Source organism: Pseudophryne corroboree, chromosome 6 (assembly GCF_028390025.1).
Source record: "Pseudophryne corroboree isolate aPseCor3 chromosome 6, aPseCor3.hap2, whole genome shotgun sequence".
In the NCBI taxonomy this organism is placed as follows: domain Eukaryota; kingdom Metazoa; phylum Chordata; class Amphibia; order Anura; family Myobatrachidae; genus Pseudophryne; species Pseudophryne corroboree.
In genome coordinates this window covers 732906836-732925665 of record NC_086449.1, presented here as the reverse complement: position 1 = coordinate 732925665, position 18830 = coordinate 732906836, and the positions used below count along the sequence as shown (strand labels likewise).

The window sequence follows — 18830 nt, the reverse complement described above, 5'->3', positions numbered from 1 at the left end:
TGACTGATCCCTAGCTTCTGCCTTGTCTAACCTTTTATGCAATAGATTGACATTTGCATTCAAGACATTCAGCATATCCACCCATTCCGGTGTCGGCGTTGCCGACGGCGACCTGACATTCAAACACTCCCCCTCCACAGTAAGCGAGCCTTTCTCGTCAAACATGTCGACACACGCGTACCGACACACTTCACACACACAGGGAACCCCTTTTCTGAAGACAGTATCCCTGTCAAGGCCCTTTGGAGAGACAGAGAGAGAGTATGCCAGCACACACCCCAGCGCAATAACCCTGGAGACCAACACAAAATGTTTTTCCCCAGCAGCGCCGTGTAATATGTAAACCGCCAATTATGTGCCTCCCCCCCCTCTTTTAAGCACCCTTTCACCGTGTGTAAGCAGGGGAGAGTCCGGGGAGCTTCCTCTCAGCAGTGCTGTGGAGAGAAAATGGCGCTGGTGAGTGCTGAGGGAGAAGCCCCGCCCCCTCGGCGGCAGGCTTCTGTCCCGCTCAAACTTAGTAAAATATGGCGGGGGCACTTTTATATACATGTACAGAGCCCACCTGTACATGTATATAGTCTTTTTGCCATGCAGAGGTTTATATTGCTGCCCAGGGCGCCCCCCCCCTGCGCCCTTACAGTAACCGGAGTGTGTGAGGTGTATGGGAGCAATGATGCACAGCTGCAGTGCTGTGCGTTACCTCAGTGAAGCTGAAGGCTTCTGCCGCCTGAGACGTCTTCTGACTTCTGTACTTCTGGCTCTGTGAGGAGAACGGCGGTGCGGCTCCGGGGGTGGACGCCCAGTAAGAACCTGCGTTCACCCCCTCTGGAGCTAATGGTGTCCAGTAGCCGAGGAAGCAGAGCCTATCTTTGACAAGAAGGTCTGCTCCTCTCTCCTCAGTCCCTCGATGCAGGGAGCCTGTTGCCAGCAGTGCTCCCTTTGAAAAAGTAGTAAAAAGTAGAAAGAAAATCCAAACAAAAATGCTTTCACGCAGAGAACTCTGGAGAGCTCTCTGCAGTGCACCCATCTTGCTCTGGGCACAGTGTAAAACTGAGGTCTGGAGGAGGGGCAGAGAGGGAGGAGCCAGTGCACACCCAGAATCCAAAGCTTTCTTAAAGTGCCCTATCTCCTGCGGAGCCCGTCTATCCCCCATGGTCCTTCCGGAGTCCCAACATCCTCAAGGACGTTAGAGAAAATATCTTTATACTGGCGGGGGTCCCTTAACTAGTGCCTGGGCTGCACTGTTATAACTTAAGCCAGTGCTGTTTGAGGTGTTAATGCTGCCCAGGGCGCCCGCCCTGCACCCTGTGGTGCCGTGTTATGTGTGGGAGCATGGCGCGCTGCGCGGTACCTCAAACGCCGTCTTCTGCCGTCACTGAAGTCTTCTGATCTTCTCATACTCACCCGGCTTCTGTCTTCTGGCTGTGTGAGGGGGGTGACGCCGCGGCTCCGGGAACAAGCAGCTAGGCGTACCAAGTGATCGAACCCTCTGGAGCTAATGGTGTCTAGTAGCCTAAGAAGCAGAGGCCTTGAACTCAGAAGAAGTAGGTCTGCTTCTCTCCCCTCACTCCCACGATGCAGGGAGCCTGTAGCCAGCAGGTCTCCCTGAAAATAACAAACCTAATAAAAGTCTTTTTCTGAGAAACTCTGGAGAGCTCCTAAGTGTGCATCCAGTCTCACTGGGCATAGAATCTAACTGGAGTCTGGAGGAGGGGCATAGAGGGAGGAGCCAGTTCACACCCATTCAAAGTCTTATAGTGTGCCCATGTCTCCTGCGGATCCCGTCTATACCCCATGGTTCTTGAAGCATCCCCAGCATCCTCTAGGATGTCGTTATCGTTTCTTTTTTAAGCTTATATCGTCCAAAGTGTATGGGGTAATATTGGTGAACTATGAACGATGCGCGCTCCTGCACATTGTTCCACAATCACCAATATTGAGCTGACATGCAGCTCAACCCGTGAATGTTGGGCTGAGCTGCATGTTCGAGAATGGCGGCTGTGATATCACCGATTGTTATAGTTGAACGATAACGTTCAGTGTGTACGTGCTATATCGTTCATCGCCAGCATTTCATTATCGATATTTTAAAGCATTCTTCCTCTGCAACATTTTTTCCACACCTGCCTAAATATATATATTTTGTAGCCATCTACATAGCAACACAATGCTGAAAAATCATGTGCTACAAATTACAGTCCTATAAAAAAACGTCCCACCTAGTCTCCTTTGCCAACATAATGTTTTCCTCTAACAAAACAGAACACTGGCAAATTCACATAAATCTGTATTTTCCAATATGACAGACAGAGGTGTCTCTGGAGCAGCCCGCTGTTACATTTCCCTGCACAATGCACCAGTCTATAAAGCTCCAGTAACACAAATTACCCCGCACCGCTGAACAGCTCTAACATTTGTCCACAATCTGTTCCTCATCAAGTGCAAACCGCATTGGCATTTATCCTCAATTCTGCTCTCCAATTCCATTAACCACAAGCTGTAACTGGTCCTCAATGGGTTAGACTGAAAAAAATAAATCAATAAATAAAACATCCACAAAATTACCTTTTTTCCTTTTTTCTTTTTCTTTTTCATTTTCTTGCTTCCGAGGGAAAAGACAGGCTCTAAGCAGTCCACCAGATCTATGTCCCAGACATCAATGACGGGGGTCATGTTACCAACAGCTACGTAGTTTCCTGGTGAAATACAAGTCACCAGATCAGATGAGTACAAATAGCTGGAGGACAAAACATAAAAGCTGTACTAAACCTACTGAGACACAATGATGCTACACCATGTAGCAATCATTTACATCCATGTATTCTAAAATACAAAGCAGCGTTCCAAGCTAAAGCCGGGCACAGAGGCCGAACAGGACAACCTAACAACAGCATCACAGTCCAACCTGGCCACACACTTAGGTAGCCCAAAATGAATGCGATAAAGCCGTATAATACATTGTGATCACATTGCAGCACAAAGACCACACACACAGGTAAAACCCACTTACCAGCATGACCAATAATTATCTGATTCTGTAGGATTATTAGCAACCATCACATCTGCTGCAGCTTTGGGCTAGTTGGCTAATATCAAAGTATATGGAAACTTTAATTCTGGTCTGGTGCTTTGGGGTGTCAAACTGAGAAACTTAAAACTCTGCATAATACAGTGATGACGTAGGATAAATAGAATTACAAAGATTTGTTTTTTGGTGGCAGATTGTGCATTATAAATGAGTTTTGCAGCACATACAGAATGACGAGAAAGAGATAAGTGTGTTATCAAGACAAGCCAAATAATAATGAGCAACAACAACACGAGATACAGTTCAATATACTGCATATCAGTACAGGAGTGAACAACCACAAATATAAACAATTATGTTACAGTAATGACAATGCTAAATTCTTTTGTCGTATAAACAACCCTTTATGAGGTCTAAGAACACTGTACGCTGTTCACTTAAGAAGTACCGGAAGGGTACGCTAGTTGCGTAACGATCGCTCAGCCGTAGGCGAGACGCTCAAGCGTCACGTTCGCTCACGGCCCAGTGATCACAGGACAGCACGTTGTTGGCTATGACTAGAGAAATGATTCGCTATGGCGTAGCGGACGCTCGAGACCACGAGGAGATCACCAGCGGCGCAGACGCTCACAACGCTATACCTTTATGACTACACCTTTTACCAAGGAAATACACAGAATACCTTAATGTGAATACAGGGTGTAAGTGCAACCTTGTGTAACCTGACTAACTACAAAGCTGCTTGAGCGTCACCGACGCTCAAGTGAACACTTAAAACTATAGAAAATACACAGATACTGGTTTAGGGTCCAAAGCCTATTAACTGTATTATAACTAATATACTTGTAAAAAGGAATCACAGTACAAATGATACACTACAATATAACAGAGACTTCCTAACCAAATAACTACACTATAAAATACAATACAATACAATTAGAGATACTTTAAGGAAAATATGGGAGAAAGAGTAGAGAGAGCGAGAGAGAGAGAGAGAGAGAGAGAGATGAGATGAGATAGATGGCTCACAGTAAGACAATATGATCACGGAGAAAAACTTACGCACAAGGGGAAACGATCGCATGCGCCTGGACATCCAGCACCCGATTCTCAGCAATGAGAACCGTTGAAGAGTGAGCGCTGGATGTGGTCGGCCTGCCTATTTATGCCCCACACACAATGCAATCTCATAGTCCCTACAATCCCATTGTCCATTGGATGAAGGAATTCGGCTTCGCACTATAACAAGAGGTCATAGGTTGATTCATACAGGTGGGCTGTGACGATTTCCAACAGCTCAGGTGGGTGGGAAACTGGGTTTCCCGCCGCATACCTGAGTATGAGTAAATAATAGAAATGGACATAAACTTCTTATGTCCATAACTATCCGCACGAGCGATTAATACGCTCCAAACCAACACCGGAATATTGTTAATTAAATACTCTTCCGATGGGTACCAAACACTGCTATATGATTCCTGTTAGACCCTTCGTACAATACAAAGAGGGATTCCTCCGTTCGGGGACGTTCTATATTAACCAAACTTTCAGGAACTATTAAAGGGATCATGATCTATAAACTACATTAATTATGAAAATGTGTAACGAATGAGTCGCACGCTACGACTACGTAAACTCTACCGTAAATACGCATACCGTGCGCCCGCGGGTGCACGCTATTGCGGGTATGCGCCTTCACGGGAGAGCGTACGCATGCGCAGCGCGGACCAGTGTGTGGTGCAAATATGGCAACGTGTATAGAGACATTTTTCTGACTTTGACAGTAAACTAACTACAAACTAACTTACAGTAAACCATCAGTGTTTTGATGCCGGTATTATGCCGCCGTTCAGGATTCTGGTGTCTGTATTTCGACCGCCGGGATCCCGTCCGGCGGCATTTTAACTACATCCCTTGTTGGCATATAGTTGAAGAGATTGACTTAGAGACTCTATAACAGGCCTGGCCAACCTGTGGCTCTCCAGCTGTTGTAAAACTACAAGTCCCATCATGCTTTGCCACATTTTTGCTATTAGGGAATGCTTAAACTGTGGCAAGGCATGCTGGGATGTGTAGTTTCACAACACCTGGAGAGCCACAGGTTGGCCAGGCCTGCTCTATAATGTACAGAAAGAATGTCAACACCACATGCTACATAAAACCAGGATAATGAAATCAGGGCAGCAATAAATGCCAGGCACTGGATATTGGTGATCCACCCTTTGGACAATTTCTGGTATGAACCCTCCCAAACCATATTGGAACCCGGTACACTCTATGCCAGGGCTGGCCAAACCGGTCCTCGAGATCTAGCAAAAGTTCATGTTTTCGAGGCCTCCTGGAGATCTGTAGAATTGTCAGTTAGGAATGAATGCAGCACATCTTAATTAGTAATGACTACACCTGTGCTCCAGCTAGGTGGTATGGAAAATGTGAACTGTTGGTAGATCTCGAGGACTGGTTTTGGCCAGCTCTGCTCTATGCAATATGTATATTTGCATCTGCTGGAACCAAACATGCAGATGACATAACAATCTGGGAGGATCGCAGAGCATGTTTCCAATCATTACACTCCCTAAATCAAGTTCTCACTTACCTCTGAGGACCTACAACAGGTCGCCACCTAACCTCAAGCAACAGAAAGGAGTACACAACTGATATTTGCTTTTGGGTCCTGGTGATGTTAGAAAGAGCTATATTGGAGATTCAAAGAAGACCAGAAAGTATTCAGCTAATTGTACATGAATGGCATGTCTAATGAGGGCCAAATTCAATTAGCCGCAAAATCGTGATCATTTACAGAGATTCACGTTTTTGAATCTTTTTTGCCATGAAAACTGACTTTTCGTGGTTATGCACGCTCCCGCGATTCACCCTATTCAATTGCAAAATTCCGAAAACGGGAGTACCACAAAAAATTGGTGGCGAAAGTGAAAAGTAAAAAATGGGTAAATCTGGCCGTACGCCGAAAAAAATCTAATTAAATTAACATTGGATAACGGTATACATTATTTTATTATTAGTCATAATAAATGTATTTCTGGTATTTAAATAGGGTCAAATGGCTGCTATATGCATTTTTTGAAAGATGTAAAAAAATGATAGAAAGCTATTTTTTTTCTAAAATAAATGCTAAAATTAAATTTGGGGTACATAAAAATGGGTATACTGTATATTTGGGTCATTTTAGGGAAATTTTTTTAAAAAGTGCTAACAGATCGATTACTCCACACTGCAAGTCTAAAATCACTTGTCCCACTCACAAAGAACCCCCTTTTTTTACCATCAAAATTATGTCATTATTGGGCAATTAAAAATAATTAAAACTTCTAAGTGCCTAATTAGTCATTCAGGGGAGTGTCCCAGGGGTTCAGAAATGACATTTTTAACTTAAGATAGGGATTGTTCCCAAGGTTATCACCTGCTCAGAGTTTGTGAATTGAAATTTGCAGTAAAATTACTGCAAAAAAAAAACTGCGGACAAATGAATAGGTGACTACGCAAATTTACCGCGACTCGTGGTAAATTCACATTTTTTACAACTGAAAAGCATTTTTGAATTTGGCTTTTAGTATTTACTAAAACGAGTTTTATGGTAAGAACTTACCTTTGTTAAAACTCTTTCTGCGAGGTACACTGGGCTCCACAAGGATAGACATAGGGGGTGTAGAGTAGGATCTTGATCCGAAGCAGGAACAGGCTCAAAAGCTTTGACCTTCTTCCCAAAATGCATAGCGCCGCCTCCTATATCACCCCGCCTCCGTGCACAGGAGCTCAGTTTTGTTAACCAGCCCAATGCAGTAGCAAGTAAGAGAGACGACAACTGCCAGTTGCCACAAACACCACACTCTCCCGACAGTAGAAGTGTCAGCGGCTAATGCCATACCAACCCAAAGAAGCTAAGTGCGTCAGGGTGGGCGCCTTGTGGAGCCCAGTGTACCTTGCAGAAAGAGTTTTAACAAAGGTAAGTTCTTACCATAAAACTCGTTTTCTGCTGCGGGGTACACTGGGCTCCACAAGGATAGACATAGGGGATGTCCGAAAGCAGTTCCTTATGGGAGGGGACGCACTGTAGCGGGCAAAAGAACCCTGCGTCCAAAGGAAGCATCCTGGGAAGCGGCAGTATCGAAGGCATAGAACCTTATGAACGTGTTCACAGAGGACCACATAGCCGCCTTGCACAATTGTTCAAGGGTCGCACCACGTTGGGCCGTCCAAGAAGGTCCAACAGACCGAGTAGAATGGGCCTTAATGTGATCAGGAGCAGAGAGACCAGTCTTCACATAAGCATGTGAAATCACCATTCTAATCCATCTGGCCAGAGTTTGCTTGTGAGCAGGCCAGCTCCGTTTGAGAAACCCAAACACAACAAAAAGAGAATCAGATTTCCTAATAGGAGCAGTTCTCTTCACATAGATACGGAGATCCCGTACCACATCCAAAGACCGCTCTTTGGGAGACAGATCAGAAGAAACAAGTGCCGAAACTACAATCTCCTGATTAAGGTGGAACGAAGAAACCACCTTAGGTAGATAGCCGGGACGAGTCCTAAGAACCGCCCGGTCACGGTGAAATATCAGATATGGGGAACTACAGGAAAAGGCACCCAAATCCGATACTCTTCTAGCTGAAGCAATAGCCAGCAGAAACACCACCTTAAGGGAAAGCCACTTAAGGTCAGCTGAACCAAGAGGTTCAAACGGAGACTCTTGTAACGCCCCCAAAACCACCGACAAGTCCCAAGGAGCCACAGGCGGGACATAGGGAGGTTAGATACGCAACACAGTAAGGTCGCAATTTTTCTCTGAGACCACACCGACAAGGCAGATATTTGAACCTTGAGGGAGGCCAGACGCAGGCCTAAGTCCAGGCCCTGCTGAAGAAAAGCCAACAACTTGGCTATACTAAACTTGGAAGCGTCATAATCGTCAGATGCGCACCAAACAAAGTAAGAATGCCAGACCCTATTGTAAATCCGAGCAGAAGCCGGTTTCCGGGCCCGCAACATAGTTTGAATGACCGCCTCAGAAAACCCTTTAGCCCTTAAGACGGAAGCTTCAAAAGCGACGCCGTCAAAGACAGCCGGGCTAGGTACTGGTAGACACAGGGGCCCTGAACGAGGAGGTCTGGGCGTTGTGGAAGTAGAATTGGACGCTCTGACGATAGGCATTGCAGGTCTGAGAACCAGTGCCGTCTGGGCCACGCTGGAGCTATGAGAAGCAGAATTCCTTTTTCTTGCTTGAACTTCCGAATTACCCTGGGCAGGAGTGACACCGGAGGGAACAGGTACGGCAACCGAAACCTCCATGGCACCGCCAGCGCATCCACGAATGTTGCTTGAGGATCCCTTCTCCTTGCTCTGAAGACCGGAACCTTGTGATTGTGTCGAGACGCCATCAGATCTACGTCTGGAAGGCCCCACCTTTCCACTAGGAGTTGAAACACTTCTGGATGGAGGCCCCACTCGCCGGCATGCACGTCCTGACGACTGAGAAAGTAGCGGACTTTCCCAATTCAGGACTCCCGGAATGAATATTGCCGATATGGCCGGTAGATGGCGTTCTGCCCACTGTAGAATCTGTGAGACTTCCTTCATTACTAGGCGGCTTCGAGTGCCGCCTTGATGATTTATGTAAGCCACTGTGGTGGCGTTGTTCGATTGTACTTGAACAGGATGGTTCTGAATTAAATGCTAGGCTAGGTTCAAGGCATTGAAGACCGCCCGCAACTCCAGAATATTGATCGCGAGGAGGGACTCCTCCTTGGTCCACCGCCCCTGAAGGGAGTGTTGCTCCAGCACCACGCCTAACCTCTTAGACTGGCACCTGTCGTCAACAGGACCCAGTCGGATATCCAGAACGGATGGCCCCTGCACAGTTGCTGGTCCCGGAGCCACCAGAGCAGTGACAGACAGACCTCCGGAGTCAGTGAGATAATTTTGAGACCTGATCCGGTGAGGCAGGCCGTCCCATTTGGCTAGAATCAGCCTCTGGAGAGGGCGAGAGCGAAATTGAGCATACTCCACCATGTCGAATGCTGACACCATGAGGCCCAGCACCTGCATCGCCGAATGTATCGACACTTGCGGACGAGATAGGAAGCAACGAATCCGGTCCTAAAGTTTCAGGACTTTCTCCTGAGACAGGAACAACCGCTGGTTGCGAGTGTCCAATAGTGCTCCCAGATGCACCATGCTCTGAGCAGGGATCAGGGATGACTTCTTCCAGTTGATGAGCCACCCGTGGACTTGCAGAAACCGGACCGTCACATCTAGATGATGCAGGAGAAGTCCTGGGAAATTTGCCAGGATTAACAAGTCGTCCAAATACGGCAGTATCCTGACCCCTTGACGGCGGAGTACCACCGTCATCACCGCCATGACTTTTGTAAAGACTCGCGGAGCCGTTGTTAAACCAAAAGCTAACGCCCGAAACTGGTAATGGCAGTTGCCAATCGCAAATCTCAGGTATTGCTGATGAGACACTGCTTTAGGAATAAGCAGGTAAGCATCCTGTATATCCAGGGAGACCATGAAGTCCCCAGGTTGCAAGGCCAGAACTATAGAGCGAAGGGTTTCCATCCGGAACTTGAAAACCTTCACAAACCTGTTCAATGCCTTGAGTTTGAGAATGGGCCGGGAGGACCCATTCGGTTTCGGGACTAGAAACAGCGGAGAATAGTACCCCCGGCCCCTCTGCGCAAGAGGCACCAGTACTATGACTCCTGTATCCAGGAGGGTCTGTACCGCCGAATATAGAGTGTTTGCCTTTGTCTTGTCCAACGGGACATCTGTCTGGCAAAATCGATGAGGGGGTCGGTTTTTGAAGGCTATGGCGTAACCTCGAGTGACGACTTCCCGTACCCAGGCATCTGAAGTGGTCTTCAGCCATTCCTGGGTATACCCTAGAAGCCGGCCCCCCACCCTGGGATCCCCCAGAAGGAGGACTGCCCCGTCATGAAGCAGGCTTATCTGTCTTGGAAGCTGGCTGACGGGCCGCCCAGGCTCTTTTGGGCTTAGGCTCACCAGGTTTGGAAGTGCGCGCCTGCTTGTTGTACACCTGACCTTTTGCTTTACCTGAAGGACGAAAGGGGCGAAAGGAAGTACCTTTAGCCTTCGACACAGAAGGAGCAGTACTTGGCAGACAGGCAGTTTTGGCAGTAGCCAAGTCAGCCACAGTCTTATTTAAATCCTCCTTAAAAGGGAGTACCTCCAGGGTTTTTCTAGAGTCCAGATCCACAGACCAGGATCTCAGCCACAATATCCAACGAGCCAGGACTAACGTAGTAGAGGCCTTGGCTGCCAGGATACCGGCATCAGAAGCCGCCTCTTTAATACAACGAGAAGCTGTGACAATATAAGACAAGTATTGTCTAGCATGGTCAGAGGAGATTTCAGCATCTAACTCCAAGGCCCATGCTTCAATGGCCTCTGCAGCCCAAGTAGCTGCAATAGTGGGCCTTTGTGCAGCACCCGTGAGGGTGTAAATCGCTTTCAGACAACCCTCCACACGTTTATCCGTAGGCTCTTTTAGAGACGTCACGGTGGTGACCGGTAGAGCTGAGGAAACCACCATCCTAGACACATGTGAGTCCACTGGAGGAGGCGTTTCACAATTCTTAGACAGCTCCGGCGCGAGGGGATAGCGAGCCAGTATCTTCTTTTGAGGCACAAACTTCGAACCCGGGTTTTCCCAGGGTTCCTGACGTATATCAATTAGGTGGTCAGAGTGAGAGACGCTTGAACCTATCTGGTTTCTTAGGAGGAACGGATGGCTTGGGATCATCCGTAAACTGTAAAATCAACTTAATAGCCTCCAAAAGATCAGGAACATCCACATGTGAACCACCCTCCCCATCAGCCGTATCCGAGTCAGAACCTGTGGAGTCAGTGTAAGTGCCGTCTTCATCCGACGAGGTGTCAGTGACAGCAGTGGATTGTGAGGAGACAAGCGCTCGCTTAGAGGACCACTTGGACGTAGGCGAGCGCCGGTCACACTTTTTAGTAGTCAGGGACTGGTTCAACTTCTTTATTTGAGCAGATAATAGGATTTTGGTACTTACCAGGTAAATCCTTTTCTTTGAATCCATAGGGGGCACTGGAGTACTCTTAGGGATATGGACGGCTTCCACAGGAAGTAGGCACTGAATAAATTAATTTTGGAACTATACCTCCCCTCCATATCCCTGAGTACCTCAGTGTTTTTTACTGAGCCGAACAGGAGCGATAGAGAGGTTGACAATGGAGCATTACATATAACATAACGGACAACAATAAAGTTGACCCAACATTACTGAGAACTAAACAGTTGACACCATAACTTGTTAATCTGAACCAGTCGGTGAAAGTGTGTTACCATAAGATCTACTGAACCTACCCCAAACCAGGTAAACTGCTCTGGGTGGGCGTCCAGTGCCCCCTATGGATTCAAAGAAAAGGATTTACCTGGTAAGTACCAAAATCCTATTTTCTTTTTCATCCACTAGGGGTCACTGGAGTACTCTTGGGACGTACCAAAGTTTCCCCCGCGGGCGGGAGAGCTGTTTGGCACCTGTAACACTAGGCGGCCAAAGCTAGATGCTGATGCCGCAAACGTATCAAACTTGTAGAGGCGCACAAACGTGTGCACCGAAGACCATGTAGCCGCCCGGCAAAGCTGTGTCGTAGAAGCTCCACGACTCGCTGACCATGATGTTCCCACAGCACGTGTGGAATGAGCTGTTATCGATGCAGGCGGCTGTAACCTAGCATGAAGGTAAGTCTGACGTATGGTCACTTTAATCCAACTGGATAAGGTCTGCCTAGAAGCTGGCCAACCCATCTTGGCAGCATCATAGAGAGCAAACAACGTATCCGTCTTACGAACGGTCGACGTTCGGGATACATAAATGCGTAATGCGCGTACCACATCCAACCTACCAGAGTCTCCTGTTAACATAGGAACTACTATTGGTTGATTGATGTGAAAAGATGACACTACCTTTGGTAGAAAAGCAGAATTCGCTCGGAATTCCGCTCTGTCATCATGAAACACTAAATACGGTGGTTTGCACGACAAAGCACCCAATCTGAAACACGCCTTGCTGACGCTAAGGCTAAAAGAAACATTATTTTCCCAAGTGAGAAATTTAATATCCACTTGTTGTAAGGGTTCATAATAAAAAGACTAACAAATCTAAAAACCAGATTCAAGTCTTATGGCGCAGTAGGTAGAGTGAATGGAGGCTGAACTCTGAGGACACCCTGCATAAAAGGTGTGAACCGACGGCAATAGGGCCAATCTACTATGAAAATAAATGGACAACGCCGATATCCGCACTTTTAGTGTGGATAAACTCAGACCTCTATCTAACCTAGGCACGCCAAATTCTGTAATAATGAGCTGCCGTAACCGGCTTCCTAGCTCGTAACATGGTTGGAATACCCAATTCTGGAATGCCCTCTCTTCTTAAGAGGGCTGTCTCAACAGCCACCCCGTCAAACGCGGCCGCGCTAAATCGGGTAAAAGGAACGGACCCTGCTGTAACAGGTCAGAACGTAGTGGGAGCGGCCAAAGACCGACTGCGAGTAGACCGCGGAGATCCGAGAACCAAGCTCTCCGAGGCCAAAGAGGCGCCACTAGTATAACTGTGACGGACTCTCCTTTGATCCGTTTTAGCCACAGAGGGAGCAGCGGAAACGGTGGAAATAGATACGTGAGACTGTATGGCCACGCGATTGTGAGAGCATCCACCGCCACTGCCTTTGGATCTCTCGTTCTGGACACGACCTAGGGCGTTTGATGATTGTGGCGAGAGGTCCACCTGCGGGTAACTCCACTTCTTGACCAGCATGTGAAATACTTCTGGATTTAATGCCCATTCTCCTGGATGAAAATTCAGACGGCTGAGATAATCCGCCTCCCAGTTGTCCACTCCCGGAATGACTACTGCCGACAATATCATTTGGTGATACTCGGCCCAATAGAGGATTCAAGCTACAGATGTGACTACTTACATCTTTGCTTTTTTTTTTTTTTTTTTTTTTACAAATTTGGCACAACATGCAAAACACAGCTAAACTGTTTTTCATGAGAAGTGAGTGGATGAATTTTAAAATTTTTGTTTGCCATAAAAGAATATGTAGAAAGTAACATATTAAGGCAGCAAATTAAGAAAAAAACCACAAGACATGACTAAATCTCTGAGTATATAGCATGCAAAACCGTGCCATACATGACGGGACACAGCAAAGATGCACGTGGACACATCTGTACCTCCCGCATTGCCATACGGTTTTTCGTTCCTCCTTGTTTGTTGATGTATGCGACTGCTGTCGCATTGTCTGACTGCACCTGAACAGCCTGAGCCTGCAGCCTGTGCACTGCTTATAGTAGCGCATTGTAAATTGCCCGGAGTTCCAGGACATTTATAGACAGCAATCTTTCGTGATCCGCCCAGAGACCCTGGAGCTGATAATTTTGAACTACAGCTCCCCAACCTCTGAGACTTGCGTCCGCCGTGAGAATTATCCAATTCCAGGCACCGAACCGTTTCCTGCGGTTAGATTCTGTACTTTGAGCCACCAGAGTAGAGACTCTCTGGCCCTTGGAGACAACCTCACTTCTGCAGTAAATCTGCAGATGCGAGCCCGACCACTGTGCGAACACATCCAATTGAAAAGGACGTGAGTGAAGTCCTCCGAACTGAAGCGCTTCGAAAGCCGCCACCATTGTCTAATAGGCGAATGCACAAGTGAACCGAGACTGTGCGTGGCTTGAGCACTAATTGTACCAGATGACGAATGACCTGTACTTTCTGTTCGGGTATGTAAATTCTTTGATTTACCGTATTGAGAATCATACCTAGGAATTGAAGTCGTTGAGACGGAATCATTCAGGAATTCGCGTAGACAATGGTAGGAAATCAGATTTTCCTCCCCACTTGGTCTGCGATCTATCTCGTTTGGAATCCGACTCCGCCTGTTAGGAACGTAGCCAAAGTGGACGTTATGCGCTACTAGCGAAGCTGAAAACGCAAGAACCAACTGCCAACGTCCAAAGAAGCTGTAGGCAGCAAGAAGTGTAAGGTGGTCTTTATTTAGGGCAAACCTGAACTGGAATGCCCTGCCACTACAGCCTTGTTACCTCAAACCCTTACCAAAGCAGGGCGAAGCAACAGCCCTACTGCTGTGTAGGGTATACTCCGATATGTAGTAAAACACCCAATAAATGCAATTGTCTCTGATTGGAAATTGTTCAGCCTTCGCTGAGAACCTGACGTACTGGCCTGGTGCTATGAGGGCTGGCGGCAAATCGACCGCAACAATGTAACTGAAACTGTCTGTGCAGTCTTTACGCAGAGTACTAACCACTATACGATCACGGCAACTTAAACGAGCCAGGTAGGAGACGAACCTACAATCTTGTTATGCATAGTCAGATGCGATATACATTGCGCCACTGGCCCAGATTCGTATTTGTCCGACACACTGTGTGACCGACTTTGCAGCGAAGCTGCTTGTTTGATTATGCATAAATGCATATAGCAGAGGATAGTTTCAATCTGCCTACCTCTGGGTTATGGGCCCAGCATGCTTCCATTGCAGTACTCTGCTGCACATGTAAGTGCAAGAGATCATGTACTCCAACCAGTAAGTACACCACGGAAGTAACGTGTGTATAAACCTGCATTACCGTGCATGTGGTTACCAGCAATAGTGAATCTTCCTGTAGAGTCATGCTGTACAAAAACAATTAATAAATTAAACTCCTAACAACACCCCGCTCCTCCAGAGTCTAAGTGTTGTAGGGCAGCAACTTCCGAGAAAGAACCAGGAAGTAACATTAAAAGAAAAAATTGTCCTACCATGCACTTTTTTTTTTTTTTTAAAACACCTGTTAAACCAGGATCTGAACCAGTGTCCATGCAAACACAATGTTCACTGTGGCTGGAAAGCCTAACCACTTGGCTACAGAGCCACCTGTAAAAACAATAAGCAAAGCTGCTGCGGTGTGGCCATGTTTGCAGTGCTCAACAGATAGTGTTAATAAGCACTGAGTGCTGACCAATTATTCTTGCTTACTGCAAAATAGACTTTTAATGTCAGCATATATATACACACATATATACACACACACATACATTTTTTTTTTTTTTATAATAATATCAAACACAGTGCAACATCCAATTGAGGATACAACCATCATCCACAAACACATGTATGCTAAGCCATATGGAAGCATTTCCAATGTACTCACTGAGGAAACCCATGGCCAATTATGTACTGAGACTGTTAACACTATCTGGTGTATAGACAGTAGTTGAACCCAGGATTCGAACCAATGACCCTGCAAGCAGCATCTACACTGTTGGCGGGAAGCCTAACCAGTAGGCTACAGAGTCTCCCTGATACACAGGTATAACACATTTTTACAAGTCTGAAACTAAATGTGACCTCGCACAGGCTTAAAACCTGAGATGACTGCTGCTTGACCACAGCTTAGTTAATGGGCCCTTCTAGTGGCCGGCGCCGGGAGCGCGCTCTGGAGAGCTATCCTGACTGTAAAACCTATGGTAGGTTTATATTGATAGTGTAAGGCCAAACTGAGCTATTTTTAACAGTTTAAACTAGCATGTATTAGTATGCAATCTAGTTGGATCACCAGTTTCCCCCAGATGGCAAAACAGTATGCAACCCTGCTTAGCTTCCAAGCTCAGATGAGTTTGGGCGTATCCAGTGTGGTGTGGCTGTAGAATAAAAATACCTACAGCACCTTGTACTCCCAGGTGGCTAATCAGGCCCAACACTGCTTAGCTTCCAAAATCAGATGAGATTGGGCGTATCCAGTGTGGTGTGGCCGAGTGAATTAAGCCAAAGCTGCTGCAGGTGAGTGAACTCACACGGCTCCACAGATACTGTTTTATAAGCACCATGTGCTGACCAATTGTTATAACATATCTTACTTTACAACAAATGAACAAAGCCAGTATTTGGCTGCCACAACCATGATTCAGATTTGCAGTCTTTAGGATAATATCATTATAAACAGTTATGATATAAATAATTATGTATATCCATGTTTTAGACATGGCAGGGAAACTGCTTATTAGTAATTGCTGGTGTCTTACTCATGCAGACAGACAATACTCAAAACAAAAACAAAGACAGACAACTTGCACGACTCAGTAAATAGCACTAAGGTGTCTCTATAAATATATATCTGGCCAAGTGCAGTGCACGCCAGCCATATGCCTGCTCCCAAATTCCCCTTAACACCCCTGCGCCTTCAATGGAGGAGAGATGTAACACAGGAAATTCTGGAAATACAACAGGAAACATGGTTAATCTTGTTTTAACAAAGACTTCATAGCCTTTTGTAATACATATGCAGCGCTGCTGTATTCCCTTATCAATAAGAGTTGAATCATGAGATTTTATCCAGTGACCCTGACATTTCTGTGTGCAGGGAACATCACTGTGGCAGCAAAGTTACTCACTAGGCTAAGAAACCTGCCTTTTGACTCTCATTTGTGTGTCCCCCCATGCTCCGTATACCGTTCTCTATACACGGAGCCGGGCTATGGTGGAGAGGGAGCCCGAAAGCGGCATCGAGGGCCTGGGCCACACACACACACAGACAGTATCACAGTGGGGCGGCAGCGTGAGCTGACCGCCCCGTTCAACATACCTGGACCCTGTGGTGAGGGCTATGACGGGGCTTCTCTGTAAGTTCCGTCCAGCCTTTACTGCAGGTTTTAGTCCTGCAGGTGGTAGTGAGGGAGCTCTTTTTAGAGAGGTCCGACACCCACAGCTGCTAAAGCAGCCTTCACTTATCCCGGACCCACGCCTATTGGAAGGGGGGAAGGGATGTGGTAAATCGTTGAAAAAAGAAAAACTTAGAAAAAAATCCAATGAAATGTGGACCTCTGTGGCAGCAAAGCCACAAGCCTACTAACTGTGTCGAGCACAGAAAAAACACTGAGGTACTCAGGGATATGGAGGGGAGGTATAGTTCCAAAATTAATTTATTCAGTGCCTACTTCCTGTGGAAGCCGTCCATATCCCTAAGAGTACTCCAGTGACCCCTAGTGGATGAAAAAGAAAAATCGTCCGCCCACGGCGGGTTAGCTGCAGGGACCACAAACGGTTGCACCGGCATTGGGGATCCCATAGGGGGTGTTAGTTTATGAACTAGCGTATGCAGAAGCGTAGAAAAAGTGGCCCACGGCGGGTCATTATTTGCCCCCGTTGCCACCGTCCCACTGGGGGGCAAGGAGCCCCCAGAACCAGAGCCCAAAGCTGCTATATTCTCCTCATAGGTATCTGCGGCTTCAGCAACACCGGCAGTGTGTTCAGCCCCAGAACCGTTACCCTCAGAAGCAGACATGATATAACTTGCAGTATCAGGTAACACAGTACAATTTGTCAGCAGCACAATACCTCTAGCCCAAACCCCTGCACAGTGTAGTCAGCACCAGCAGAGATAAAGGAGAGATATGGTGACTAAATCACAGAGAAAAATACGTAATACAGTATATCTTTGTGAAACTCCTATATTAGATAAAACCTGACGCACCAAGCCCCCTCAGGTTATATAATATAGGGATAGCAGGTTGAGTGAAAGACACAAAATGGACACCACTCAGCTATCAAATGCACACACAAATAGTCACAGTCTGTACAATGCAGAGGTTATTACTAACAATAATACTGCACTGGACTAGCTTACACAGCTATATAACAATAGATATAACAGTACACAGTAAGAACTGGATGTATATCACAGGGTAATTGTACTAGAAACCCTGACTAAGTGCACTCTTTCTTAACTAACACTGACTAAAAAAGGCAGGTAGAATACTTAAGTGTCTTGTAAAGTCACAGCACTGACAACCAGGCGGCTTTACATAGGAGGATTTGCCCAAGCATTCCCAGGAACAGTGAGCTGAGGGATAATGGCGCCGCAGACACTGCCAGGGAGTGAGGGAGAGATTGATATGCAGCTCCGGGGCGGGAACATTTACGGGAAATGGCGCCCAGGGGCTGGGGGAGGGGCTCCAGGTCTAAGCCTTATCCCCTCTGCTGGCAAAACCACCGGGTACTGCGGGCTACTTGTAAAAAAGGTTTAGAGAGAAAACCTGACCTGCACCCATGCCCTGGTGATCTAGTGGGATCGCCTGTACTGCCACAGTGTCCACCGCCAGCGCGCGGCCCGCTTTCACCGGCCGCGCCGGATCGCGATAAAGTGCGGGTCCCGCGAGCGGGACCCACTTACATCCTCCCGAAGTGCGGCCACGCGATCCCGGAGAGCCCCAGCCGTGTGTGACTAACTTGGAAGAAAACCGGAGCCTCCTGCTGTAGGTACCCGGCAACCAGGGCACGGGAGTGTACAGCGCCACTGGGGGAGAGATGGAGCTGCAGCAGGCAATGTCTACTGACATCCAGCACAATCTGTGCCTCTGCTGCAGCCCTTGTAGTCTTCTTTTTTTCCTCAGAAAAAGCTTTCTAGAGCTGCTGTGAGCAGCTCATCCTGTCACATGCTTGCACTGCAAGCACCAACTACAAACTGAGCTCCTGTGCACGGAGGCGGGGTGATATAGGAGGCGGCGCTATGCATCTTGGTAAGAAGGTCAAAGCTTTTGAACCTGTTGGTGCTTCGGATCAAGATCCTACTCTACACCCCCTATGTCTATCCTTGTGGAGCCCAGTGTACCCCGCAGCAGAAAAAATAAGATTTTAAACCTACCGGTAAATCTTTTTCTCGTAGTCCGTAGAGGATGCTGGGGACTCTGTAAGGACCATGGGGATAGACGGGCTCCGCAG

The 18830-nt window shown here is 47.1% G+C and overlaps 1 protein-coding gene and 1 long non-coding RNA gene across 3 annotated transcripts in view; one reads left to right on the top strand and one right to left on the bottom strand.

The window, feature by feature from the left end:
• Positions 1-18830, bottom strand: part of PWP1 (PWP1 homolog, endonuclein) — a 248794-nt gene that overhangs the window by 72398 nt on the left and 157566 nt on the right. Inside the window, exons 1-2 of one of the 2 annotated variants that reach the window (XM_063928459.1) lie at positions 16696-16995; positions 2566-2696 (exon numbers count right to left, since the gene is read on the bottom strand). In XM_063928459.1, the coding sequence (XP_063784529.1) occupies positions 2566-2673 (108 nt within the window). In that variant the 5' untranslated portion in view covers positions 2674-2696; positions 16696-16995. Of the gene's footprint in view, positions 1-2565; positions 2697-16695; positions 16996-18830 lie in introns of those variants that run through there. The other variant, XM_063928458.1, reaches the window with a different exon arrangement.
• Positions 1-18830, top strand: part of LOC134933337 (uncharacterized) — a 177065-nt gene that overhangs the window by 135193 nt on the left and 23042 nt on the right. The gene's annotated exons all lie outside the window — the stretch shown is intronic.